General features: G+C 45.1%; 2 protein-coding genes across 16 annotated transcripts in view; both read left to right on the top strand.

Moving 5' to 3' along the window:
* The window catches only part of LOC128412033 (zinc finger protein 420-like), a 317,641-nt gene that overhangs the window by 242,568 nt on the left and 47,182 nt on the right, over window positions 1–27,891 (top strand). The window contains exon 1 of one of the 15 annotated variants that reach the window (XM_053384839.1): window positions 17,833–18,200. The exons of 13 other annotated variants lie outside the window; for them this stretch is intronic. The gene's annotated coding sequence lies outside the window, so the exon portion shown is untranslated. Of the gene's footprint in view, window positions 1–17,832; window positions 18,201–27,891 lie in introns of those variants that run through there. One more of the 15 variants, XM_053384838.1, reaches the window with a different exon arrangement.
* On the top strand, window positions 5,067–6,029 carry LOC128412282 (olfactory receptor 52D1-like). The gene has a single exon (XM_053385189.1). It carries the CDS (start codon window positions 5,067–5,069, stop codon window positions 6,027–6,029), a length of 963 nt encoding a protein of 320 aa, XP_053241164.1.

A 27,891-nucleotide genomic window follows, 5' to 3' on the forward strand; every position in this document is an offset into this window, starting at 1 on the left:
AATCAAACAATATATCCTCTCCTGCATCCCTGAACATTCCCACAAAATTCAAGGAAGAGAGGGGTATCAAGGGCTACAAGCCATGATGCCTATGCACTGCCTTTAATGTTGGAGACAGCAATGCTTCTGAATACCAGTTGCTAGAAATCACAGGAGTGCTCTTGTGCTCAGTCCTGCTTGCGGGTTTCCCATAATGGGCATCCGGTTGGCCACTGTGTTGGGAGCAGGGCCAGGGTGGGAGAGTACTAGAGTTCTGTCTAGTCGAGTTGTGTGGGATCAATTCCAATCTCTTACCTCCAAGGATGTGGACAGGCTGCTTGGATGAGTGAAACCAACCACCTGTCTCCTTGATCCTTGCCCATCCTGGCTTATAAAAGCTAGCCAGGAAGGGCTGGGAGATGGGCTTCGCGGGGTCGTGAATGCTCTCTGTGAGGGAGCCTTCCCAGACCCGCTGAAAGAGGCGGTTATCAAACCGCTTCTTAAAAAACCATCTTTAGATGCAGCTAATATGGCCAACTATCGCCTAGTCTCAAATCTTCCATTCTTGGGCAAGGTGATTGAGCGAGTGGTTGCTGAACAACTCCAGGCACGCCTGGAAGAAGCGGACCATTTGGATCCCTTCCAGTCAGGATTCAGGCCTCACCATGGGACTGAAACTGCCTTGGTCACCCTGGTCGATGATCTCCAGCAGGCTAGGGACAAAGGTGAGAGCTGTTTCCTAGTTCTGCTGGATCTTTCAGTGGCTTTTGATACAATCGACCATTACCTTCTGCCGGTTCCCTCGCTGCGAGAAGCCAAGTTACAGGGAACCAGGCAGAGGGCCTTCTCAGTAGTGGCGCCTGCCCTGTGGAACGCCCTCCCACCAGATGTCAAAGAGGAAAACAACTACCAGACTTTTAGAAGACATCTGAAGGCAGCCCTGTTTAGGGAAGCTTTTAATGTTTAACAGACTATTGTATTTTAATATTTTGTTGGAAGCCACCCAGAGTGGCTGAGGAAACCCAGCCAGATGGGCGGCATATAAATAATAAATTATTATTAGTAGTAGTATTAGTAGTATTAGTATTATTATACAAATATACTGTGCTTTTTCTGGGGGCTGCAGGGGTACACATACCCATAAACATTTTGTGAATCTAAGTTTGGCCTCATTGAGGGGCAATATTTCAATATGAGTAGGAAAATGAGAGTACCCTTAAACATTCTTTTTCAGAAAAAGAGCACTGCAAATATATACTGTATGTCCTCCCCACTAAAGTCTGTGTGTCCCAAACACCTTCAGTTTCAAGCTGAAGGAAATAAAACTGTCAAGAAGCCCTCAGTAGCTCTCTCCTCCATGAATTTGTCTAATCACCATTTGAAGTCACCCAAGCTGGTGGCCATCACTGTCTCCTTGATGGAGGAGCATTTAACTGCTCCAAAACTAGCATTCCGAAAGTAGCATACATCAAAAGCACCTTCAAAGCAGCTGCCCCCCAAGTGAGCTACCATTCCCAGCCCTTTTATCAAACTACAGCTCACAAGATTCTCTTTTTTTATTGTGTGTGTGTGTGTGTGTGTGTGTGTGTGTGTGTGTGTGGTGTGTATGCAGCCTTGGTGATTTTCAACAAGAATCTCCCTGGACAGAACACATTCCATCCCAGCTGCGTGAAGCTGGCCTGGCCTGCTCCCTAGCAACCATCTCTAGGCAATAACCAAGTGGGCTTCATAGAACCCTTGCACCTTACCCATGCAGAATCACCAAGGGATTTCTCACCTGTGCTCCATCTCCCACGGATGCAGCACCTGAGGGACTCTGAAGCAACTAAAAATCCCTTGCCATTATCTCGACCTAGCCGTTCCAAAGCCTATAAAATGAAGGCACTGAATCCGCCCACCTTGCAGATGTGCCTGGGCTGGGCACACGTGAGCTATGGATCCAAGCTGTTTCTGGACCAAGGACTTCAAGGACCCTGGAGAGCTCCATGCACCTCACCAGCTGATACAGACATTAAAAACTGATCTAAAGTAACAGGTGTGTGTCCGTGTACCATTTCTGATTAATCACCTACTGCATGTGTTGCAAAAAAGGCTGGTATGCAAGTGTGCTGCTAAAGAAGAAGAAGAATTTGGATTTGATATCCCGCTTTATCACTACACAAAGGAGTCTCAAAGCGGCTCACATTCTCCTTTCCCTTCCTCCCCCACAACAAACACTCTGTGAGTGGGGCTGAGAGACTTCAAAGAAGTGTGACTGGCCCAAGGTCACCCAGCAGCTGCATGTGGAGGAGCGGAGACGTGAACCTGGTTCACCAGATTACGAGTCCACCGCTCTTCACCACTACACCACACTGGCTCTCCAGCTGCACTTTCTCCACTGGAGGATGGTAGAATGGTCTGCATGGAGTGGCCATTGGTGGGCCACAGCTGGGCTGAGGGTTTTGAACACAGGCTAGATGATAACATTAGTCAGTGAAGTCAATTGTGAGCTGGATGGAGCAAAGGTCTCACTCAGTATAGGATAGCTGCTTGTAGCTGTTCTGCTTTTAGGCTTCCCATTGGGACATCTGGCTGGTCACTGTGAAAGCAGGATGCTGGACCAGGTGAACTTTCTTCCTGATCAAGCTACAGGGCTCTTGTGTTTTTAATGCTGGGTCCATATGGGGGAGGGAGATGGGTGCCTTGTGCTGGAACAGTTGGCTGGAACCCAGAAGAGAGTCACTCCATGTGGCAACGTCTTCTTTCAGGTCTCTCTCATGCTCCCTGAATTTATCTTCAGTTGTGACATGGCCTGGCTCCATCCTCATGCTCTCCTTTCTTTTTTTTTTTTATAATATTTTTTATTACGTTTCTTTCCAAATTTTATACATTACAAACAAGGAGTTTACAAGAAACCATTTTTTTTTTTTTTAACAAAAATCCCAAATTGAACTTCCCCACCCCTTCCGATTCTGCGTTCTTTATATTAACAATGTCAGCAATTTGTTACCTTATGTCATACCTTATTGTAACTTTTACATGTTATGTATCTATATTCAATATATTATGTCAGAATTTTTATACCTTTAAAATAAACATAACATGTTCAATTTCATATTATCTCCTTTTCTCTTTTATCACTTAGTTTACTATTTACTTAATCATAATTGCTAAAGCGTATCATTTTCAAATCATGCACCGTCTTAAGATTCATACAGTTTGTAATACTTTTGCAAGTAGTCTTTAAACTTTTTCCAGTCCACCTCAATTGTTTCTACATCCAAATCTCGGATTCTGCCGGTGAGTTCAGCTATCTCCATGTAGTCCATCAACTGCGTCTGCCATTCCTCCAGCGTGGGTAAATCTTGTGTCTTCCAGTTCTTTGCGATGAGTATTCTTGCTGCTGTACTAGCATACATAAACAAAGTTCTGTCCTTCTTTAACACTTTCTGGTCTACCATGCCCAGCAGGAAGGCCTCTGGTTTCTTGGGAAAGGTATACCTAAATACCTTTTTCAACTCGTTGTAAATCATTTCCCAGAAAGCCTTAACCTTTGGGCATGTCCACCAGAGGTGAAAGAAAGTCCCCTCTGCTTCCTTACACTTCCAACATTTATTGTCAGACAGGTGATGTATCTTAGCTAACTTGACTGGGGTCATGTACCACCGGTATATCATTTTCATAATGTTTTCCTTCAAGGCCGTACTGGCCGTAAATTTCATTCCGGTGTTCCATAACCTTTCCCAGTCTTCAAACATAATGTTGTGTCCAACATCCTGTGCCCATTTAATCATAGCAGATTTAACTGTCTCATCCTGTAAATTCCACATAAGCAGCAAGTTATACATTCTAGATAACAGCTTTGTCTTTGGTTCTAACAATTCTGTCTCTAGTTTCGACTTTTCCACCTGGAAACCAACTTTTTTGTCCATTTTGAAAACCTCTTGAATTTGAGCATAATGTAGCCAGTCTCGCACCTTATTTTTTAGTTTGTCCTGGCTCTGCAACTTCCAATTGTCTCCAATTTTTTCAGTCAATTCCCAATATTTCGGCCAATAGGCCTCCATATTGGGTCTTTTTCGGGCCTTGGCCTCCACTGGTGATAGCCACCTCGGAGTTTTACTCTCTAGTAAGTCTTTATATTTCATCCAGACTGCAAAAATTGCTTTTCTGACAATGTGGCTTTTAAACAATTTATGTGCTTTAACCTTGTCGTACCATAGGTATGCGTGCCATCCAAAAGCATTATTAAAACCTTCCAGATCTAGGACATCGGTGTTTTCCAACAAAAGCCAATCTTTCAGCCAGCAGAAGGCTGCAGCTTCATAATACAACCTCAAGTCCGGCAGGGCAAACCCCCCTCTTTCTTTCGCATGCTCTCCTTTCTTTTCATGCAGGTGCTTTACTCCAGAATTGGACTCCTGGGGATGTTGTTCTGGCACTAGTTTTTCTCTTCTTGAACTTCCTTTTTCCCTTTCAAAGATATAAATTAATTCAAAAAGATATTTTTTAAAAATTATCACCCCCAAAGACCAGTCAGAAGAGCTGAAGAATGGGGGTAAACAAAAGCAACTTTTCCAAAAAGGGGGCTTCTTGATGAGTAATTGATGGGGGGATCCTAGGAGAATCTATAGAGCACCCCTGAATTGTCTGATTCCACAATTTAAACCAAGCAGCAAAAGCCCACCCCTCTCAAGCCTCCTCACTGAGAAGCATCAAATTCATTTTCTATCTGCTTGCTTTTTGATGGAGCATATAAAGAGAACCGACCTTAGAAGAACAGAGACCATTCGTAGCAGCCAGAAAGACCCTAAGGTCAGTAGTCTCCCACTGGGCAATGTCTCTGGAAGCCAGTATATGCAACTGCAGGAAAATCTAGAGGAAGCCACACACAAACCTTTTACGATTTTGCAAGGAGCAGTCTGAACACATCCATGTAAAGTCAGGAGCACCTGTGTCACAAAGGGAGAAATTCTGATAGATAAGCCGCAGGGTCAGGTCTTTGCTCAATTTAACACGAACAATCTCACTGCAATGGGGGAGCTTTAATCAAAGGAAGTGGCTCTACTCTCTCTGCATACTGTATATGCAATTCACTAGCATCTGTCATGCCAGACACTGGCAACATTAGCAGCCATGCCCCTTCTTCCTCCTCCTCCTTCTTTCTCCTGGGTCTCCCAGGTCTGGAGAACATACAGGTTTGGATCTCCATCCCCTTCTGCTTCATCTATGCCATGGCTGTCTTTGGCAATGCCACCCTGCTCTGGATCATCAGGACTGATTCCAGCCTCAACAAGCCCATGCACCTCTTCCTCTCCATGCTGGCTTTGACTGATATAGCCATGCCCACCTGCATCGTTCCCAAGATGCTGGGCATCTTCTGGGCTGGCACCCAAGAGATCACCTTTGCTGGCTGCCTGGTGCAGATGTTCATGATCCATGCCCTCTGTGCGGTGGAGTCTGGGACCCTCACTGCCATGGCTTATGACCACTACGTGGCCATCTGCTCCCCACTCAGCTACACAACATTACTGACGACAAACACTGTGGCAAAGTTTGGTGCTGTTATTGGGGTCCGGGCCTTCATCATTGTCTTGCCCTTTCCTTTCCTGGTGAAGAGACTGCCGTTCTGCCACTCCCACCTTATATCCCATTCCTACTGTGAACATATGGCAGTAGTGAAGCTCGCATGTGGGGACACCACACCCAACAACCTCTATGGGTTGATACTATCCCTTGTCATTGTCGGTGCTGACCTTGGCTTTATCTTCGTCTCCTATGGACTGATCCTACATGCTGTTTTCCAGCTGCCCTCGCTGGAGGCCAGGCACAAGGCCCTGGGTACCTGTGGGGCCCACGTGGGGGTCATCATCATCCTCTACACACCGGGCCTCTTTTCTTTCCTCACCCACCGCTTTGGACACAACATCCCTCACCACGTCCACATCTTCCTGGCAAACATCTATCTCATGGTTCCAGCCATGCTCAACCCCATCGTTTATGGCGCCAAGACCAAGGAGATCCGTGAGCGGGTGCTGAGTGCACTGGGGCTGAGGAAGAGCGCCTCCTAGACTCCCAAGGGGGAACTGCAGGAAGAGCAGGAGAGGAGCAGGAGGGCAGGGATGAGCTGCCAGGGGCTTTGAAGAACTTTACCCCCATGGTGTCTTCTCAAGTTGTCAGGGGAGGTGTCAGAATTCATCCATTGCTTTTTGGCACAGCATGTTTAAGTGAGGGGGTTTGTGTGTGGGGGGGTGTATTCACTTGTCAGTGATGATATGTAACAATATTGTCTCATGGTCTTACCAATATTTTTTGTAATGCTTTGTAATGCTTTTGTAACTGCTTTGTCCTGGGTGAGGCATGGGACTTTTGTCTGGGGAGCTGACCAGTTAACATGGAGGGTTTGTCTGGTATCAGGTTTGTTACAGGAATTCTAAGGTCTCAAATATAGAATAAATCTTGATAATTGGACAAGGTTGAAGCAGGGGTCAGCCAATAAAGGGATGACCAAGGATTTGAGGGGAAATCACCCTTTATTTGGTTGCAACCAGTCTCCAGTCTTAAGGCAGACGGAAGCGTCAAGCTATGCTTAGCTCAGGCTTTTATAGAAGAGTTTGGATTTGATACCCCGCTTTATCACTACCCAAAGGAGTCTCAAAGTGGCTAACATTCTCCTTTCCCTTCCTCCCCCACAACAAACACTTTGTGAGGTGAGTGAGGCTGAGAGACTTCAGAGAAGTGTGACTAGCCCAAGGTCACCCAGCAGCTGCATGTAGAGGAGTGGAGACGCAAACCCGGTTCCCCAGATTACGAGTCCACCATTCTTAACCACTACACCACACTGGCTCTCACCGCACTTAAACATTTCAGAGGACCAGCCCACATGATACATGAGCAATTAAACTCGAACACTCTGGCATACCGTATTTTAACTCCATAAGACGCATCTGACCATAAGACGCACCTAGTTTTTAGAGGAGGAAAAGAGGGGGGAAATATTCTGAATCAAATGTTGTACTCAACTATTTAATAAACTACCGGTATATCAGAGTGAGAGTGAGAGGGACAGGAGCTTTATGTTTCTTTAGCATGCGTGCTCAAGGAGCGACGAGTGGGGAGGCAGCACGCCCCGGGACGGACCTGACACAGGAACCCCAGCAGCCTCCTCTCGTGTAAGCGGCTCCTCTCCGGCTCTGCTGATTCAAAGCGAGCCACGGAGGAGGGAAGGAAGGGGAGCCATGGATCCTCCGCTCGCAACTGCAGCGGGATCCCGCCGCCGTCCATAGGCATTCACTCCTTAAGACACACAGACATTTCCCCTTACTTTTTAGGAGGAAAAAGGTGCGTCTTATAGAGCGAAAAATACGGCAATTCATGACACAGGATGAGCCAGATGAGCAACAGGTCAAGAAGGTCGTTACAGCATGCAATTATGCAGTGCCGGTTTCTTACACGGCTTCCCATTCTTCCCTTAGATCTCTGGGCCAAAGATAACAATTGGCAAGCTTCCTGGTAACCTTACACTTAACAGGAGAGGATCTCTAGCTTACGCCTATCAGGTAAGGATTTCAATCACTGTCACATTTCAGGAGGCCTTTCATCTATATTTCCCTTGCTAAGATTCATGCATGTTTAGCCTGCAAGTCTTCCCATTGGAGCAATTTTACAATTTATAAACTTTCTTTGCTGCACTGTGATGTTTGCTTTGATCCATCCTTGTTAGCACGAGAGTTTTCATGATAATTGTCCAGCTCCTAACTGCTGGTCTGTTCACCGTGACCTTGAAAGTGTTTCTGCTCTTCCTATATGCACGGCACGAGGGATTGGATATGACAGGAAACTAGAATTCCACTTTGCAGCAGGCTTCTATTTAAACAAGCTCCTTTTGGGGTGCCGTTTGAAGTCAAGTCTTTTAAATGATTTTAATTGTCTTTTTAAAAAAATTATTTTCCAGCTTGTGCTGTTTGTATTCACAAAGCTCCTTTAGAATTAACAGGCTTCCCTGTGATGATTTCTCAGCTCCTGAGGAGCATCTGGAGTTTGTCTATAGCACTGATGGGCTGTAATGAGCTGTAACTTAGCGGAACTTCAAAAAGAATTTTCTAGACATTTGAACTCTTGTTCAGCATAGGAAAGAGAGAAAACTTTTTGCATGCAAGCATTTCAGTGTTGGTGTTTTTAAGCTACCGTTCTCATTTCTCTAAACAAACTTCTTTTTTTAAAAAAAAAATATTTAAAGTTTTTGTGACAGAAAAAGAAGTAAAAACTGGGGGGGGGGGACTTACAACCACAGTCATTCAACATAATTCCAATTACAAGCACAAACATTTTACTTTTATATCACATTCTTAATAATTTTCCAAATACCACCCTCTACTTCCCTCCCCCCACACCCGACTTCCCTTCACCCATGTGAGATCTTATTGGCATTTGTTTCTTGTTGTGTTAGCACTTATTTATACTTAATAGTCATATCCTTTATAATATCATCTTGTATCCTTGTGAATATTTCCTTTTTCGTTTATGTTAAAATTAATTTCTATATCCATATTTTTTCCATATATATCTCTACACAATCCCACTCTCTCTTAATTTTTTACTTGGGGCAGCCCCTAATTAATGCTGTTAATTTTTCCATCTCCATAAATTCACAAATCTTAATTCTCCATTCTGATCATTCTGGTATTTTTCCTGTTTTCCAATTTTTTGCCACTAGTAATCTAGCTGGTGCTGTCACGTAGAGGAATATATTTTTTTTATCTTTGGGGATATCATTGGTTATTAAGCCTAACAGATATGCTTCTGGCTTTTGGAGGATTGTGCTCTTAAATATTCTTTTCAACTCTTCATGTATCTTGGTCCAAAATTGTTTAATCACCTTACACCCCCACCACATATGGTGCATTGTTCCCACCTCCGCTTTACATCTCCAACAAAAGTTTGAATATTTTTTATAGACCTTTCCAATTTTACTGGGGCGAGGTACCAACGATAACACATTTTCATTATATTTTCTCTTATCAAATAACAAGCTGTGAAATTTATGTTGACACTCCATAATTTTTCCCACCAACCTAAATGTATTTTCTTGCCCAGATCTTGTGACCACTTTATCGTTGTTTCTTTTATTACTTCATCTTTCAATTCCCACTCAAGGAGTAGATTGCACATTTTTTATATTATTTATTTATTTATTTATTTATTTATTTATTTATCTATCTATCATCATCATCATCATCATTATCATTATTATTATTATTATATTTTTTTGGTCTGGCATACAAAGGAAAATACCTCAGGAGTGGGAATGCTAAGAGAGAGGGGAACAGAGGGAAAGTGGTCCCTCACTCTGTCGGGATTCACAGAATGCTGTGTGAGATAGTAAGTCTGCAGGCTTGAGTTTGCTAGCTGATGCAACTGGCTGATGCAATCAGCCTGCAATACTTTCTATGGAAGTGCTGGGTCAGAAAGACTCGGCAGTAATGTGCTGTCAGTTGATTGGTTGTCATCGGTTTAAAGGGGAGACCTGTCCAGCAGTAAGTGTGGGGTGTAGAAGAGTGTGGTCAGAGAGAGAGAGATAGAAAGGTCTTCCTATTTGCCTTAAGGAGCAGCCAGGTACTCTGTTTGATTGTATGAACAGGTAGCAGTTATCTAGCCGTGGGTGCTGGAGGTGAGCTGCAGGTATGGAGCAGTCCAGAGCTGGCATGTTGCTAGAGAAGCTGATGGCCACGAATTACAGCATCTGATCGGTCTGCATGTAACACTTCCTCAAGCGTGAGGGCCTGTGGAAAGTGGTGGAAATTATACCGCAACCCCCGAGGAGGAGGAGGACGATGATGAAAAGCTGGCACAAGCAGAGGCCCAGATAGAAAAGGATGAGAAAGCCTTGGCTACGATCATCCTTGGAGTGGACGACAGCCAGCTAGTCTATGTAGCAGATAAGGTGATGGCAAGTGAGGCGTGGAATGCACTCAAGGCTGTCCATGTGGGAGAGACTGCTGGCTCACTGAAAACACTGACCAGGAGAATGTACCAGTGTCAGATAAAACAGGGTGACTCCCTGGTAAACCACCTAAAGTTCCTAACATGCTGTTTCCAGGAGCTAGCCTTAAGAGGGAGGCCTGCGGGGGAAGAAGAAAAAGTCTTTATGGTCTTGAGTTCCCTTGACAACAGCTATGATATGCTGGTCAATTCCCTTGAATCGGTAGAGACTGATAAGCTGATTCTGGAATACGTCACCGGACGGTTGTATGCAGAAGATGACAGGCGTGCAGAGCAAAAGACGCCCTCAGTCCAGCTGTCAGAGCATCTCAAAGGGAACAACAGCCGGGAAGAGCAGAGGTGTTGGGAGCCAGAGAAACAGCCAGGAGAAGCTGCTGCAGACCAGCCAGTGGTCAACAAAGTAAAAAGGTGTTTTTGCTGCAAGTCCAGTGGACATCTGCTTCGGGACTGCCCAAGAAAACAACAAAACAGCAGAAGCACAGGAGGCAGCAGAGAGAGTCTACCGCGTGGGTGTCTGCAGATGGTCAAGAAAATGAAGAGCTGTGGGTTCTGGGCAGTGGAGCTTCTCAAACTTTTTGTAAAAGAAAAGCATTGCTGGCTGATGCTAGGACTTCAAACAAAAAACATGTAAGTCTTGCTACAGGCCAGAAAGCTAATGTGATCTGTGAGGGGGAGATTGTGGGACACACATTCAGGAATGTGTTGTGTGTGCCGAGTTTGCAAAACAATCTCCTGAGTATTCCTGACTTGGCAAAAGCACGCTTTGAAGTAAACTTTGTGGGAGATCAGTGCCAGATAAAGCAAAATGGGGCAGTGTTGGCAAATGCTAACCTTAGAACCAATATGTATGTACTATGGTGTGAGTCTAAGGTTGTGAATGTGCAAAATGTCCCAACTCACAATATGTGTATTCATCTCCTGCACAGGCATCTGGCTCATGCTGGCTTTAAGGTGCTGAACAAAATTTTGGAGTTGTCGGGGGGGGGGATGAAAAACATTAAAAGTTGTGATAATTACTTAGACTGCAATATTTGCAAGGAAGTTAAAACCAGGGCTTGCCCAGTAGCAGGAGCAAGCCAGAGAGAAACCAAAAACCCACTGGAGTTGATTCATGCTGATGTATTGGGACCTTTTCCACCAAGTGTCTCCTGTAACAAGTATTGTTTAATACTAGTGGATGACTAGTTTTGGCTGGGTCTACCCACCAAAGCAAAAGTCTGAAGTTGCCCAAACTTTGAAGTTATGGGTAAGAAGGGTAGAAAGGTAGCTTGGCCAAAAGGTTGCCGCTTACCACCTGGCCCAGGGCGGGGCCTGAAGCCTCACAGGGACTGCTGCGCTCTGCTGCCCAGGAGGACTCTCCTGTGTGAGTGTCTGAGGGCCCTGCTCCTTCCTGCCACTTACCACCTGGCCCAGGGCCTGATGGGCCTCACTAGGACAGTTGCTGTTACTGCTGGAGGGGTGCAGAGTGCTTTTAAAATGTTTTTAAAATTTTCTTTTGAATTTTTTGTATGTGGGGCGGGTGGGGATGGGATGGATGTTTATTGGGCCTGGGAATTTGTTTGATTTTATGTTTTTGTAATTTTTATTGTTTTTTTTAAGGTGTTATTTTGTTCTTAAGGGGAGGGGTCAGGGCTGCTGGGGAGTAGGTCCCAGCCAACAAAATAGCTGGGGCATGTTCCATGGGGGGGATGCACTGGGACAACCGATCTCAGTGATCACGGGTAGGAGGAGGAGTTACGCTAAGACCAGACCACGTCATTACAGAGGAGGCAGGTTTAGTCGTTGTTGGAGGACTATCCCTGCCTCCAGGTCTGGTCCTGACCGGATGGATACTAGAATCAGCAAGGGATACCCACATGACCTGAAAGTGTTGCTGTGCAATGCCAGGCCAATGATTCATAAGACCACTGCCATCCATGACTTGATCATGGATGGAATCATAGAATCGTAGAGTTGGAAGAGACCACAAGGGCCATCGAGTCCAACCCCCTGCCAAGCAGGAAACACCATCAGAGCACTCCTGACATATGGTTGTCAAGCCTCTGCTTAAAGACCTCCAAAGAAGGAGACTCCACCACACTCCTTGGCAGCAAATTCCACTGTCGAACAGCTCTTACTGTCAGGAAGTTCTTCCTAATGTTTAGGTGGAATCTTCTTTCTTGTAGTTTGGATCCATTGCTCCGTGTCCGCTTCTCTGGAGCAGCAGAAAACAACCTTTCTCCCTCCTCTATGTGACATCCTTTTATATATTTGAACATGGCTATCATATCACCCCTTAACCTCCTCTTCTCCAGGCTAAACATGCCCAGCTCCCTTAGCCGTTCCTCATAAGGCATCGTTTCCAGGCCTTTGACCATTTTGGTTGCCCTCCTCTGGACACGTTCCAGTTTGTCAGTGTCCTTCTAGAACTGTGGTGCCCAGAACTGGACACAGTACTCCAGGTGAGGTCTGACCAGAGCAGAATATAGTGGCACTATTACTTCCCTTGATCTAGATGCTATACTCCTATTGATGCAGCCCAGAATTGCATTGACTTTTTTAGCTGCCGCGTCACACTGTTGGCTCATGTCAAGTTTGTGGTCAACCAAGACTCCTAGATCCTTTTCACATGTACTGCTCTCAAGCCAGGTGTCACCCATCTTGTATTTGTGCCTCTCATTTTTTTTGCCCAAGTGCAATACTTTACATTTCTCCCTGTTAAAATTCATCTTGTTTGTTTTGGCCCAGTTCTCTAATCTGTCAAGGTCGTTTTGAAGTGTAATCCTGTCCTCTGGGGTGTTAGCCACCCCTCCCAGTTTGGTGTCATCTGCAAATTTGATCAAGATGCCCTTGAGTCCATCATCCAAGTCGTTGATAAAGATGTTGAATAAGACCGGGCCCAAGACAGAACCCTGTGGCACCCCACTAGTCACTCTTCTCCAGGATGAAGAGGAACCATTGATGAGCACCCTTTGGGTTCGGTCAGTCAGCCAGTTACAAATCCACTGAGTGGTAGCATAGTCAAGACCGCATTTTACCAGCTTCTTTACAAGAATATCATGGGGCACCTTGTCAAATGCCTTGCTGAAATCAAGGTAGGCTACATCCACTGCGTTCCCTTCATCTACCAGGCTTGTAATTCTGTCAAAAAACGAGATCAGGTTAGTCTGACATGACTTATTTTTCAGAAATCCATGCTGACTATTGGTGATCACAGCATTCCTTTCTAGGTGCTCACAGACTGTTTGCTTAATGATCTGCTCCAGAATCTTCCCTGGTATTGATGTCAGACTGACTGGGCGGTAATTATTTGGGTCCTCTCTTTCCCCCCTTTTGAAAATAGGGACAACATTTGCCCTCCTCTAGTCTGCCGGGACTTCGCTTGTTCTCCAGGAATTCTCAAAGATGACTGCCAGTGGTTCTGAAATCACATCTGCCAGTTCTTTTAATACTCTTGGATGCAGTTCATCTGGCCCTGGAGACTTGAATACATCTAGACTAGCCAAGTATTCTTGTACTATCTCCTTAGTTATTCTGGGCTGTGTTTCCTCTGCTGAATCATTTGCTCCAAATTCTTCAGGTCGGGCATTGTTTTCTTTATCGGAGAAGACTGAGGCAAAGAAGGCATTGAGGAGTTCAGCCCTTTCTGTGTCCCCTGTTTGCATTTCACCATCTTCTCCTCTGAGTGACCCCACTGTTTCTTTGTTCTTCCTTTTGCTACGAACATACCCATAAAAGCCTTTTTTGTTGCTTTTAACCTCTCTAGCAAGCCTGAGTTCATTCTGTGCTTTAGCTTTTCTGACTTTGTGTCTACACGTGCTGGCTATTTGTTTGAATTCCTCTTTGGTGGTTTCCCCCCTTTTCCATTTTTTGTACACATCCTTTTTTAATCTTAACTCAGTTAAAAGTTCTTTAGATAGCCACCCTGGCTTCTTTAGGCACCTTCCATGTTTCCGTCTCATTGGTATTGCCTGAAGTTGTGCTTTTACTATCTCCCTCTTAACAAACTCCCAGCCATCATGAACTCCCTTTCCTTTTAGTATTACTGTCCATGGGATCTCACCCAGCACTTCCCTAAGTTTTATGAAGTCGGCTTTCTTAAAGTCGAGAAATTGAGTCCTAGTATGCTTGGCTGCTCCTTTCCGCTGTATAGTAAACTTCAGAAGAGCATGATCACTCGCGCCTAATGATTCTTCCACTTCTACCCCACTAACCAGGTCATCAACATTGGTTAGGACCAGATCTAAAATGGCTGTTCCTCTTGTTGCTTCTCCCACTTTCTGGACAATGAAGTTGTCTGCAAGGCCAGTGAGGAATCTGTTTGACCTTATGCTCTTGGCTGAGTTTGACATCCAACAAATATCCGGGTAATTGAAGTCCCCCATTACTACTATCTCCCTTCCTTTTGCATGCTTGGCCATCTGTTCCAGGAAGGCATCATCTATGTCCTCCGTTTGGCTTGGGGATCTATAGTAAACTCCCACAATGAGGTCACTGTTATTCTTCTCTCCCTTAATTTTGACCCAAATGCTCTCACTTTGGCTTTGAGGTTCTAAATCTTGGATCTCTTCACAGGTATACACATCCCTGACATATAACGCCACTCCTCCTCCTTTCTTGTCTGGTCTGTTTCTCTGAAATAGATTGTATCCCTCCATTATTACATTCCAATCGTGGGACTTATCCCACCAGGTTTCAGTGATGCCTATTATGTCATATTTAGTTTGCTGTACCAAGAGCTCAAGCTCATCTTGTTTATTTCCCATGCTTTGCGCATTAGTGTACAGACATTGAAGTCCATTAATCATTCCCCCGTGTCTCTTATTTAAGGATTTTTTCCTCCCACCACTAGGTCTGCATGCTGTTTGCTCCATTCGGTCTATGACATTTGGATGATCATCTTCATCAATTGATAGACTCCTACCTTCAGGAGCACTGTCTCCCTCCCCCACATTAGTCAGTTTAAAGCCCTCCTGATGAGGTTTCTGAGATTTTTGGCAAAAACATTCCTCCCAACCGTTGTGAGGTGCAGCCCATCGCTTGCCAGAAGTCCATCTTCAAGAAACTGCATTCCATGATCTAAGAATCCAAACCGTTCCTGTTTACACCATTTGCGAAGCCAGTTGTTCACTTCCACTATTTTTCCCTCTCTCCCTGGGCCACGTCGTTCAACTGGGAGGACAGATGAGATGACAATTTGTGCATTTAATTGCTTCAATTTCCTGCCCAGAGCCTCGTAATCTCTTTTGATCTTTTGGAGGCTATTGCTTGCAGTGTCATTGGTTCCCACATGAACCAAGAGGAAGGGGTATTTGTCAGTGGGTTTTATGATTCCTTGCAGTCATTCAGTTACATCTTGGATCTTAGCCCCGGGGAGACAGCACACTTCCCGAGACATCTTGTCAGGCCCACAGATCACTGCTTCTGTTCCCCTCAGTAGGGAATCCCCTATCACCACTACACGCCTCCTCTTAGGTCTGGTCGGGGTTCTTCCGTGAGCTGTCCGTTCCAAGGTCGCCTGCACATTCCCTGAGGACTGCCTTTGCTGCTCGTCTTCATATAGCTGATCGACTGTAATGAGGGAGAGATCCTCAAATGGAGTCTGCTCTTCGTCTTCCATGCTAGGGGAGAGGACCTCAAAGCGATTGCGTATTTCTAAACAATCAGAGCGAACCCTGGGCCTCCTACTTCTTTGAGTCACGTTTCTCCATATATCTGGCTCCTGTGTTGGTGAACTAGCCTCCTTCTCAGGGGAGTCCCCTGTCTCCTCCTTGGTGGAGACGGTGTGCTCTGTTGCTTCCAAGAAGAGCTCCAGCTCTCTAATTCTTCCAAGAAGAGCTCCAGCTCTCTAATTCTCCTTGCACCTAGGAGGTGCAAGGAACTGAAAGGCAGCTAAAAACCCACAGGAATATTTATTGGGGTGGATGTGGGGCCTCCATTCCCAGGAGAGGCAGGAACAGCATGTCTTCTTATTCCTCCCTCAGCTGAGATCTAGCTTGTTACGGAAAAAATCTAGGTGTGTGATACGGAAGGGGGGGGCATGTCTTCTTCACCTTCTTCTTCGCTACAATATATCCATTTATTTCCAATTGTCAATGTCATAAGGGACTAAAATCTATAAATTTCATAGAAAATCAACGTGCCAATTTGCTCAATTTCTCTAGGACTCCATGACACCTCCCCTGTCCTCCATAATCCCTCAAGCAAGGTGTCAAGACCCTAATCCTGTCAAATCACTCTGCCAAGCCTTTCCTCCAGGCAATGCCAGGTGGCAGACTATGCGTACATGCGTACATACCAAGAACTAACTTAGTTGGTCTTTAAGGTGCTACTGGAAGGAAAAAAAATTTTTTTGTTTTGACTATGGCAGACCAACACGGCTACCTATCTGTATGCGTACATGGACCATTGCCTTCTCATCACCGGTACTCAGGATGTGCTTATCTGCGCATATCTCCAGCTCTGCATATTCCCCCCTCCCTCCTCCATATGTTAATCCTGTGTAACCCAACCTCTTCTTAATGTATTCATGATGTAATCTGTGTAACCCAACCTCTTCTTAATGCATTCATGATGGAACTGGGATGTATTTTGCACTGTATTCTGGGACATGGAGGGAAGTTTCAAAAGTTCATGTCACCCCTTTCTCGCGGTTCAATCTCGCCTTGAACCTGTTGCGCAATAAACTTGGATCTTCTGCAGCTTAGTGCTCGCTTCGGCAGCACATATACTAAAATTGGATCTTCTGCAGCTTGCTCCTGTCTCCGGCTGAGCTCATTTTCCTCCACAGGGACCCGCGGACTTAGTCCGACGAGCTGGGTGGCAGAGCAGCCTCGCACCCAGATTTTACCGTAACAGTGTGAGGCTGCTCAGTCCCCCAGCTCGTCGGGCAGAGATAACGGGTCCTGCGGAATAAAGGAAGGAGTCCAGCCAACTGGAGCAAATAGCTGTAGACCAAAGTTTATTGCGCAACAGGTTTGAAGAGGAATTTTGAACCCTGAGGATGGGGTGACAAGGACTTTTAAAACTTTCCCACCATATCCCAGAATACAGTTCGTACAGCATCATTGCTACATCACTGATATGTCACCAAAGGGGAGGGGTAGACAGGGGTTACACTAGTTTAACCTTGGCAAAGATGTCCAGACAAGTTCTTGGTACAAGATTAGCATAAGCAGACATGGCAGGGCAAGACTCAGGTATAAGATCAGCATAGGCAAACACCTCTGAAGTCCCAGCACCCAAAGCACAATAGAACTACCTTTGCGTGTCTGGACCCCTTGGCAGGTCTGGTGATGGGATTAGGCTTTCCTTGGCCAACAATCAGCTCAGCAATTGTCACCTCTGGGCACTTCCTGGGGTGGGAGGTGTGTCTACATGTCTCCACGCTTGGGGAGGTGGCAGGGGAGTCGTTTTTCCAAGGGCAAAATAGTGTTGAAATGGAGGAAACTGGCAAAGGAGTTGATTTTATATTATTTTTAAAGCTAGGTAACTTCCCTGAGCTGGCAAGTTGAAAGGATACCTTTATGGATAATATTTGTAACAGTTAACAACTTTAAAGATGTGCCCCCCCCACCCGGTAATCTCCGTAACAGGATGGATGGAAGACATGGTAGCCACCTCTCAATATCTGGAGGGCTGACCCATGGAAGAGGGAGCCAGCTTGTTTTCTCCTGCCCTAGAGGGGAGCACCCAGAATAAGGGACCCAGAGGACCAGAAAGCAGTTTCTGCTGCCTAAACAGCAGGAAGAACATTCTGACGGGAAGAGCAGCAGAATCCCTTGGGAGATGGCGGACTCTCCTTCCTTGGAGGTTTTTAAGAAGAGGTTGGATGCTTTTGCAGATTCCTGCCCTGCAGGGGGTTGGACTAGATGACCCTAGGACCCCCTTCCATCGCTCCCATTCCTGGATTCTAGGATGAGGTTCCTCGCTTCCTGCAAACCCCTTTTCCCTGCAACCTCTTCCTCCAGTTTCTGGCCAAGGGAGGGAGCAGATCACAGACCAACCAAGAGCGTCCCCTCAAAATGAGCATCTCTGGGATTGTGCAATGCAGGAGAGAAAAGGCAGAGAGGACTGAGCAGGGTGGACTCGGCTTTGCAAGGGTTAAAGGGAACTGAGCTGCATTCCTAGAGAGGACAGGAAGTAAAGGGGGGCCAGGTCCTCCAGAGGAAAAGCCCCTCCCTCCCCTTCCTGCAAGCGGGGGGGGGGGGTTTGCTTTCTGCTATTGCAAATGCTGCATTGCTCTCTTCCACGGGGATCTGGTGAGTCTCTTCTTCCTCCCCCCAGGAGGGTGCAGTGGGGAGAAGGTGGGGGTCCCAGGGCTGCAGCAGGGGAGGGTGGCTCATGGGGGGGGAGCCCCAGGGAGCAGGGGGTCCTGCCAGGGAGGGGCGAAATCGCACGAGGTCCGCAACTACAGTACTGTGTATTCTGCATTTGTATTGTTAATGGAGAAATCTGAGGCTTCCTTGGACAAAAAACAAGGACACCAGCCAGGAATACCAAAGCAAAACAGCAGCCTTGGTCTTGATTGAAGACTGTCGCGACAGGACTCCCACCTGCCACCAGGTAGAACAAGATGGAAGCCCCAAACAAAAGAGAACACAAACTTTGATTAGCTGCTAATCCCCATGTTACACCCCCCCCCCAACTACATAACTAATACATCCCGGTTACATCCTGAAAGGGGAGGTCTGGTGGCAGTAATCTGAGCATCCTGGACCCTGCCCCATGGTTCCCCTTGCCCTCCACGAAACACCCATGGAGTGTAACAAAAGAGATATTTTCATTTCCCTGTTTCCCAGCCAAGTTAATCACACCCTTTTATCTTCATCTGGGTTTGTTATTTCTGGAATGGCTACCTGTCTGGCACTCAGGTATCAGGATGCCAGGGATTATCACTCAGGCAGAGGGGCTGCTGAGTAGCTGAGCTCACAGGTCTATAGGAATTTCTGGAGTTTTCCCAATGAGCCAGTACATAGATACATTGAGCAGTGAATTCTTACATTTGGTATCGTGCAGCAGAGGCCCTTTGAAAAGATAGGAAGAAACGGTGATGAAGTGTTTTGTGGGGACAAATCACAAAAGTGATTGTGCTGATTTTGGTAGTGGGCTGCATGTGTATGATATCCCCTGGAGGGGCAAAACACCACCACCACCACCTATACATAAATTCCTGCAACAGTATAAATGTGCTGCTTGCCGCTTTGGGAAGGCGTCTGTGTGTCAGGGGAAAGGGAAAGGTACCCCTGCCCATACGGGCCAGTCGTGTCCGACTCTAGGGTTGTGCGCCCATCTCACTTAAGAGGCCAGGGGCCAGCGCTGTCCGGAGACACTTCCGGGTCACGTGGCCAGCGTGACGAAGCTGCTCTGGCGAGCCTGCACCAGTGCAGCACACAGAAACGCCGTTTACCTTCCCGCTATAAAGCGGTACCTATTTATCTACTTGCGCCTTCACATGCTTTCGAACTGTTAGGTGGGCAGGAGCTGGGACCGAACGACGGGAGCTTACCCCTCCGCGGGGATTCGAACCGCCGACCATGCGATCGGCAAGCCCTAGGCGCTGAGGATTTACCCACAGCGCCTCCCGCCGTCACGCAAATAAACTCCCTTCAGATTTAGGAATCAGCCACGTCTATTAGCATAGGCTGCAGCCAGACAGAAACGTTTGGATAATAGATAAATGCAAGAAATGGAAAACAACAACAACCCGGATCAATAAATCCTTTTGGAAGATGGAGGTGCCGAGTTGAACTGTGGAACTCCCGCAGGAGCCAGTGAGGGCCACCAACCCGGGTGGCTTGAAAGAGGATGGGGCCAGTTCATGGAGGAGGAGGAGGAGGAGGAGGAGAGGGCGATGGGGGCTCCTGAATCCCTGTTGCTGGAAAACCCCAGGAGGAGAGCTTGGCTCTTGTGCTCCAGTCTTGCAGGGGAGCAAGGCAGGAGAGGCACCAGGCTGCCCTGTGGTCAGAGGAGGCTGGACGCAAGAGGGACCCTCTGGCCTGATCCTGGCTGGCACACTTGCGCCCATTCGGACATGCAAGCCCCCAGAGGATGTTTGGAGACTGAACAGAAAGCCCTGCTGAGAATCAGGGAAGGTCTCACCATCCAAGGCAGGAGAGAACCTGCTGGGAAGAAGCGAACCTGGGCTGGGGTTGAAAGAGGCACACACACCCCCGCCCAACGCTGAGAGTGGTTGGAGACCTTCTCTCTCTGCCCCCCTCCCCCTACTGAGCTACCATTCCTAGGGATGGGGGGGGTGTCTCCTAGCAACTCTCAGCATCCTTAGCCAAGTACAGTGGTACCTCGGGTTACATACGCTTCAGGTTACATACACTTCAGGTTACAGACCCAGAAATAGTGCTTTAGGTTAAGAACTTTGCTTCAGGATGAGAACAGAAATCATGCTCCAGTGGCGCGGTGGCAGCAGCAGGCCCCATTAGCTAAAGTGGTGCTTCAGGTTAAGAACAGTTTCAGGTTAAGTACGGACCTCCGGAACGAATTAAGTACTTAACCCGAGGTACCACTGTACAGTTCCAGGCTTTTTGGAGGAAGCCAGGACTCTTGGTCGTGGCCTGATCCTGCTGTGAAGATGCAGCGCCGGTTGGGTCCCGGGTGTGTTTGTTGCCTTTTTATTCTCTTTCTGGAATAACTTTCCACTGGGGTTTTGTAAACAAGAAGCCTAGGAATAATAAATGATAAAGAGTAATAGACCGAATCTTCTCATGTAGTTTGTATGTCACAAAAAATTATCTGCTATTGACCCAAAGTTACCCTATGGGGAAACTTTAGAAGGAAAGAAAAGTAGGAGGCGTCCCGTCCCCCCAGCATCTCTGGAAGGAGAGAGCTGGGCGCACTTGGCTTGGCAAGGGTTAAAGGGAACTGAGCTGCCTTCCTAGAGAGGACAGGAAGCAAGAGGGGGCCAGGTCCTCCAGAGCCAAGGCCCCTCCCTCCCCAGTCCTTTCCTTTTTAATGCTTTATTATTCGTTTCTTATATATGTACAACATTCAATCATAATCATTTCTATTAATCCAATGAAGGTATCAATGGTCACAAAAGATACATACAATTTCGATTAGGTGTTTTCTTCACAAACCTATGACTTCCCATCCGCTCCATATTGCATAATTCTGTCTTTGTTATTTTGTTAAACCATCTTTTCTGTATCAATATCATTTTCCTTAATATGTATGAATTACAGAAATCATTCAAAGGCTACTACCGTGTTTAGGCTACTACAGCTACTTTTCAGATATTTCTTGAAATTGTCCCATTCTAGAATGAACTCCTGTCTAGGCATGATTCTTTCAGAAAGGGGGGGGGGCTAACTCTGCATATTCTGTCAATTTCAATAACCATTCCGCCCTGGTAGGGAGTTTGTCATTTTTTCAATACATCGCAATAAGAACCCTCACAGCTGCTCTTGCATACAAATACCCTTAGGAATGTCTTACACCCTTAGGAATGTCAGTGCCTGTAATGCCCAGGAGGAATGATTCTGGTTTTTTGAGGAAATTTACATTCAGCATTTTTTTTTAGTTCTGAATATATATCATTCCAAAACCCTTTCACCTTCCTGCAGGTCCACCATAGGTGAAACATGGTACCGCCTGTTTCACCACATCTCCAACAAATATCTGGTATACTTTTGGACATCTTGGGAGAGTTTATGCGGCGTCAAATACCAGTGATACAACATTTTTTGCAGGTTTTCCCTAATAGAGTAGCAAGCGGTAAACTTCCAATTTATCTTCCATAGGTTCTCCCATTGGGACATCTCTATGGTACGGCCTGGGTTTGGGGACCATTTGATCATAGCCAATTTAACCTCCTCCTCCTTGACTTCCCACTCAAGGAGGAGTCGGTAAGTTTTAGAAAGAGTTTTAATTTTGGAGTTAATAGCATATGTTTCAAATCTTGTGTTTTCTACCACGAGTCACTTCTTTTTATCAACCTCAAATCTTTCAAGCAATTGATAGTATTGAAACCAGTCACCTGATCTCTTAGTTCTTCAAAAGTTTTTAGTTTTAATTCATTTCCTTCCTCTTTTAGTAATGTTTGATAGGTGGGCCAATTTCCACTTGTATTCTTCCTCTTTACAGCTAGTGCCTCACTTGGTGAGATCCACCATGGTTCTAGAAGGTCTCTATATTTCTCCCAGACGTTGAATAGGGATTTTCTGATGGTATGATTCGTAAAATCTTTGTGTACTTTAGCTTTCCCATAGGTCAGGGATGCATGCCAACCAGACCTGATGCTATATCCTTCTAGGTCTAGTAAGCCTGGGTTCCTAAGTGTGCACCAATCCCTTAACCAAGTGAGACAGGCCGCCTCATAGTACAATCTTACATCTGGAAGGGAAAAGCCTCCTCTATCCTTAATGTCAATTAGAATTACAGTGGTACCTCAGGTTAAGAACTTAATTCGTTCTGGAGGTCCATTCTTAACCTGAAACTGTTCCTAACCTGAGGTACCGCTTTAGCTAATGGGGCCTCCCATGGCCGCCACACAATTTCTGTTCTCATCCTGAAGCAAAGTTCTTAACCTGAGGTACTATTTCTGGGTTAGCAGAGTCTGTAACCTGAAGCATCTGTAACCTGAAGCATCTGTAACCCAAGATACCACTGTAGATGTTTTATTCTGGGTCTTTTCCCCTGCCAGATAAATTTTGAAATATGTTATTTCCATTCCCTGAGACGGGATCGCTTGAAAAAGAAACGAGTTTGGGAGGCACACTCATTTTTATCATAGAGACCCTTCCTGAAAAGGATAACTTCAGTTTGCTCCAGATATCCAAATTTCTTTTAATTTCGACCCAAGCTGGCACATAATTATCCTGGTACAAGTTGATGTTCTTTGAGGTTATCCAGATGCCCAGATATTTAGCCTTTTCGCAGATGTTTAATCCAAATGTTCTTTCCAAATCTTCTCTTTCTTGGTTTGATATATTTTTAGCTAGTAATTTGGTTTTTGACACGTTCAGTTTGAAGCCTGTAACCTTGCTGAAATTTTTTATTACAGTATCTCAATTGATCTATGAAGGCTCTCTTTTGGGTTGTGAGTTATTATGAGTAGGTCATCGGTGAATGCCTTTACTTTGTACACCCTTTCTCCTAATGTTATTTCTTTGATCTTACTATCTTCTTGTATCAACTTATTTAGAACTTCCAAAATCAGAATGAATATTAGGGGAGACAAGGGCAGCCTTGACGTGTTCCCTTATTTATTGGGTATTCTTCCGTAATATCACTATTTATAATCATGGTTGCTCTCTGTTCTGCATAGATGGCATTAATCCCTTTACAGAAAGTATCTCCGAAGTCCATTTTTTCCCAACAGCTCTTTCATAAACTTCTATGAAATGTTGTCAAATGCCTTTTCTGCGTCAGTCACCATTATCATGGCCGGCTTATCTATTTTAAAATCGAGATACTCTTAAGACATTGATAACTATCTGAGGTTGTCTTGCATGTGTCGTCCTGGAAGGAATCTGGTCTGGTCTTTGTGAATGACTTCTTGAAGGGTTATTTTAAGCCTAGATTCCAAAATATCCGAGAAAAAATTATCATTATTTAGGAGTGCGATCAGTCTCTAATTAGCAATATTTGCTGGCTCTGATTTTTCTAGGAATTAGGTAAAATCCCGTTGCCTAATATATCGTTCATCGTGTCCTTAAGGGGTAGAAATAATATTTCTTCCAGCTTTTTATAATATATTGCTGGGAGTCCATCCGGGCCAGGGGTCTTTCCTGTTTGTGATCTTTGTATCGCTTGTTGGACTTCAAGGGCCGTAATGGGTGAATTTTATAAGGCGAGTTTGGCTTTTAGAATTACAGGTAGATTATTGTTCTCCAAAAATTCTACAATTTTTTATGTTTATTCCAGACTTTTAAAATATAGCTCTCTATAATAGTTGGCAAAGTTTCTATTGATTTCCTTTGGATCATCAATCCACTTATTGTCTACCTTGATCTTATTGATAATTCTCTCATCCCCTTTCTTCTTTAATTGCCAGGCTAGGAGCTTGCCTGGCTTATTTCCAAATTCAAAACATCTGTGTTTTAGCCATTTGATTTTGCGTTCTAATTCCTCATTAACAACCATCGAGAATTGTGTTTGAAGGACTTTGATGTTTTGTTTGATGTTTTCATTATCTGGGTTATTGAATAATTCTTTTTCGTTCTTATCTCCTCCCATATTTCAGTTTTTTTTTCCTTTCTTTCATTTTCCTTTGATGAACATTTTGTTGAATGAAGAAACCCCCAAGTACAGTACAGCTTTACTCACCTCCCAGACTATTTTAATGTCTGTTCCTTGGTTTAAATTTAATTCAAAGTAGTCCTTTAACGTTTGCTTAGCCGCTTGTAGAATTTTTTTCATCTTTTAGCAATTTTTCGTTCTTGTGCCATTTCCTTACATTCTTTTCTTTCCCTTTTAAGATAAGTTGGACTGGGTTATGGTCCAAGATAGTTCTGGGTTGGATTTTAGCTTTTTTAACCTCAGTGAACAAATTCTTAGTAGTCCAAATCCCATGAATTCTTCCAGCAGATGTTTTGGCATCAGAAAATGAGTAAATTCTTTATCCGTAGGGTGCTTAAACCTCCAGGTATCGTTCAAGCCTAGGAGGTCAGTTAACTGGAAAAAAGTATTTGGTAATTTACTCTGCTTACTTTCTGGGGGTTTTTTAGCTGTTTTGTCCAGTTCCAGTTCTGCAACCCCATTAAGGTCACCCATCAATATATTTTCTGGCCCAGATAGTCCATTGGTTTTTTCCTGCAACAGTTGGTAAAACTGCACCTTTTTTTCATTTGGAGCATATATCCCAATAACCACTATTTTTTCAGCTTTATATTGTACCTCCACAATTACTGTTCTTCCCTCTTCATCCTTATAGAGTAGTTTAGGATCAAATTTTGGTTTCACATAAATGACCACACCTCTTTTTTTTTGTTTTGTTTGATGAAATAAATTCCAACCCTTATTTCTTGTTTATTAATACTCTATTATGCTTCTTAGCTACATGAGTGTCTTAGAGATATATTATATCTTGTTTTTGTTTTTCCAATATGTATGCCACCTTATTTCTTTTGGATTTCTCATTGAGTCCATTCACATTCCATGATATGATTTTAAATTCCACACTTTATTCTGAGTTTAGTTTACAATAATAAAAAGGAAACTAGGTGTCTATGTATTAGTTTTCGCCAGTTACACTTGTTGTATCCTGCTCATCCACCTCTCCCTGCAGCTGTCTCTTCCCCCCTAGCTCTCTCCAGTATTTTCTACAGAACTTATCAACATCCAAAGCAGACACTTCATCTCTTTCCTTGAAAGAAGAACAAGATGCCTTCTGGGAATTCCCACTTGTAGTTTATTGCTTTTGTCTTCAAGGCTTTGGCTAGTGGCTTATAAATCTCTCTCTTTTTCAGCAAACTGTTTGGGATTATTTTATGAATAATAATTTCATTATCACCAACCCCAACCTCTTCACTAAGTTCACATCTATAAAGTGAGTCGATGCTCCAGAGTCTATGAGCATACACACTTGCTCGCTGCCCCACTGTAATTCCCAGAATCACAGGTCCTGGCGGAGGCCCGTCTATTGCATTTTCTCCCAACCCATGGCCTCCTGAATGGGCTGGGACAGTTTGTTTCCTGGCAGTGGCTCCATGCACCCTTGCCTTGGTTCTATGCTCATCCCTGATAAGGCTCCTTGGTTCTTTCTGGCTGCACACTGCCACACTATATGTACTGCTGAGCCACAGACAAACTCCAACCACTCTTTTCGGCGTTTTCCCCTCTCTGCTGGCAAGGCTCCAGGAAAGCGCCCTCCCCTGGCAGCACTCAGTTGCATCAGTTCTTCCCCCTCCTGGTGCTCTTGGGGCCAGCTGCACACTTTCTCTTCTGGTGTGTATGCTCTGGAGACGTCTGACACACAACAGAGGAAACGTGCAAATGATTTTCCAAAGCTGAACGAGGAGGTGGGCTGACAATAAGCGTTATTGCTTATTGAGAGAATCATAGAACTGTAGAGTTGGAAGGGAATCTCAGCAAAATGACCGTGACAGATGGCCATCCAACCTCGGCTTAAAGGCCTCCAAGGAAGGTGAGTTCCACTGTCAAACATTTCTTTCTGTCAGATAGTTATTCCTGATGTTTAGTTGGAAACACCTTTCTTGCACCTTGAAGCCATTGCTTCAAGTCCTGCCACCAGATGTTAGTTATTTCACTTTCTCATTGCTGTTGGATCTCGTGTTCCTATTACTTTGTGATAGGAGTGTGGGAATGGAACTCAGACACTGTACTTCTGTATTATGTGCTTCTGGTTTTATGCTCTTTGTTCTCTGCTTTTGGACAGAGAAGACGTGTGTGAAGCTGCTTCTCACACTAGCCATGTTTGTTGTTTTGCTTTGTAAATAAAGAAGCTTTCGTGATGCCAAATGCCTCCATGGCCTCACTTTTTGCTGATACTCTGTTATTGCATTAGCATGCCCTCAGCTCCACTGGATGTGGGTTGCTGGACACATGCATGCTGGACAGGCCAGGCTGGGCCAAGTGAGTGACTTGCCGGAGGAAGGGCCCAGCACAAGGCAGGGGCACATACACCAGAGCAGGAGAAAACAAGCATGCTCCCTCTTCCTGAATATACTTGGAGATAGCTATCCTACCTCCTCTCAGTCTCAGTCCCTTTTCCAGGCTAAACTTACCCAGCTCCTTCAACTTCTCCTCATAAGGCTTGGTCTCCAGACCCTGGATCATCTTGGTCACCCTCCTCTTCCCACCTTCCAGCTTGTCAACATCCTCCTTAAATTGTGGCGCCCAGAATTGGACACAGGACTCCAGATGAGGTCTGACCAAGGCAGGATAGAGCAGGAATATGACTTCCCATGATCTGGACTCGAGACTTCTGTGGATGCAGCCTAGAATAGCGCTAGCTTTTTTCTTTTGCTGCTGTATCACATTCATCACTGGTAGTGACAAGCAAGTGATTCTGGCTGTTTTCACCAGATTTAGCTGGCTCCCCCCCCCCCATCTTGCATTCTGCTTTACTAAGTGGGAGAAGCTGCAAGAAGTTCAGAACTCTGCATAGATTAAGATATGAGCCAGAAGCTGCAGACTCTGCTTGGAGACCTTGCCCAGCTTGTCTTTAAAACTCCGAAATTCCTCCATGATGGCTTTCTTGTCAACTTTTGCATTGCTAGGCAATGCTTCTGTTATTTCGCTCAGTTCTTCTTCTCTGTAGTTACTTGCAGACTACATTCCCTTTCTCCTGTGGGGAAGGAATGGGGTCCGTGATGCAGACCCCCCAAGTGTCCCTATTTCACAGGAACAGTCCTGGATTTAGAGAATGCGCCCCAGTTCCTGATTTGATGCCCGAATGTCCCTCTTTTGCTTAGGATACCCTTTTTTCCCTTGGATAAAAGTTGGAGGGTATGGAGTTATCCAACCCTTGAGCCGTCTGAAGGCAGCCCTCTATAGGAAAGTAATTTTTGATGTTCAATATGTTTTTATAAATGTTGGAAGCCGCCCAGAGTGGCTTGGGCAGCCCAGTCAGACCAGTGGGAAAGTATTATTATTATTGTTATTGTTATGTACTGAAGTTCTCACCCTGGGCCAGCAGGGGATACTGTAGATAGTTTTCACTCAGGTCCACATATGCAAATAAGGGATTGAAAGTGACGTTCAGTGATTGGATAGTTACAGAAAATGGTTACAGTTGCGTTGTACTGGAGCTCTATATAAGCAGGCTGGCTGAACCCTTCAGTTCAGTTCTGTTCTGGCCTGTGAATAAACAAGAGCTGTTTGAAGAATTGCTGTGTCATCTGATATGTTCACCCACAACTTAACACTTCTTCTTCTTATTATTATTATTATGGAGTAGGACGTCCCTGTTTTGACTGGATAAATGTTGGAGGGTTTGGTGATTTGGGATAATTTCTTTTTTTTTTTAAGAAA

This window comes from Podarcis raffonei, chromosome 4 (genome assembly GCF_027172205.1).
Source record: "Podarcis raffonei isolate rPodRaf1 chromosome 4, rPodRaf1.pri, whole genome shotgun sequence".
Taxonomy (NCBI): domain Eukaryota; kingdom Metazoa; phylum Chordata; class Lepidosauria; order Squamata; family Lacertidae; genus Podarcis; species Podarcis raffonei.

Excerpts from the sequence above, each read along its gene's own strand:
- LOC128412282 (XM_053385189.1), top strand. The coding sequence starts at position 5,067 with ATGCCAGACACTGGCAACATTAGCAGCCATGCCCCTTCTTCCTCCTCC.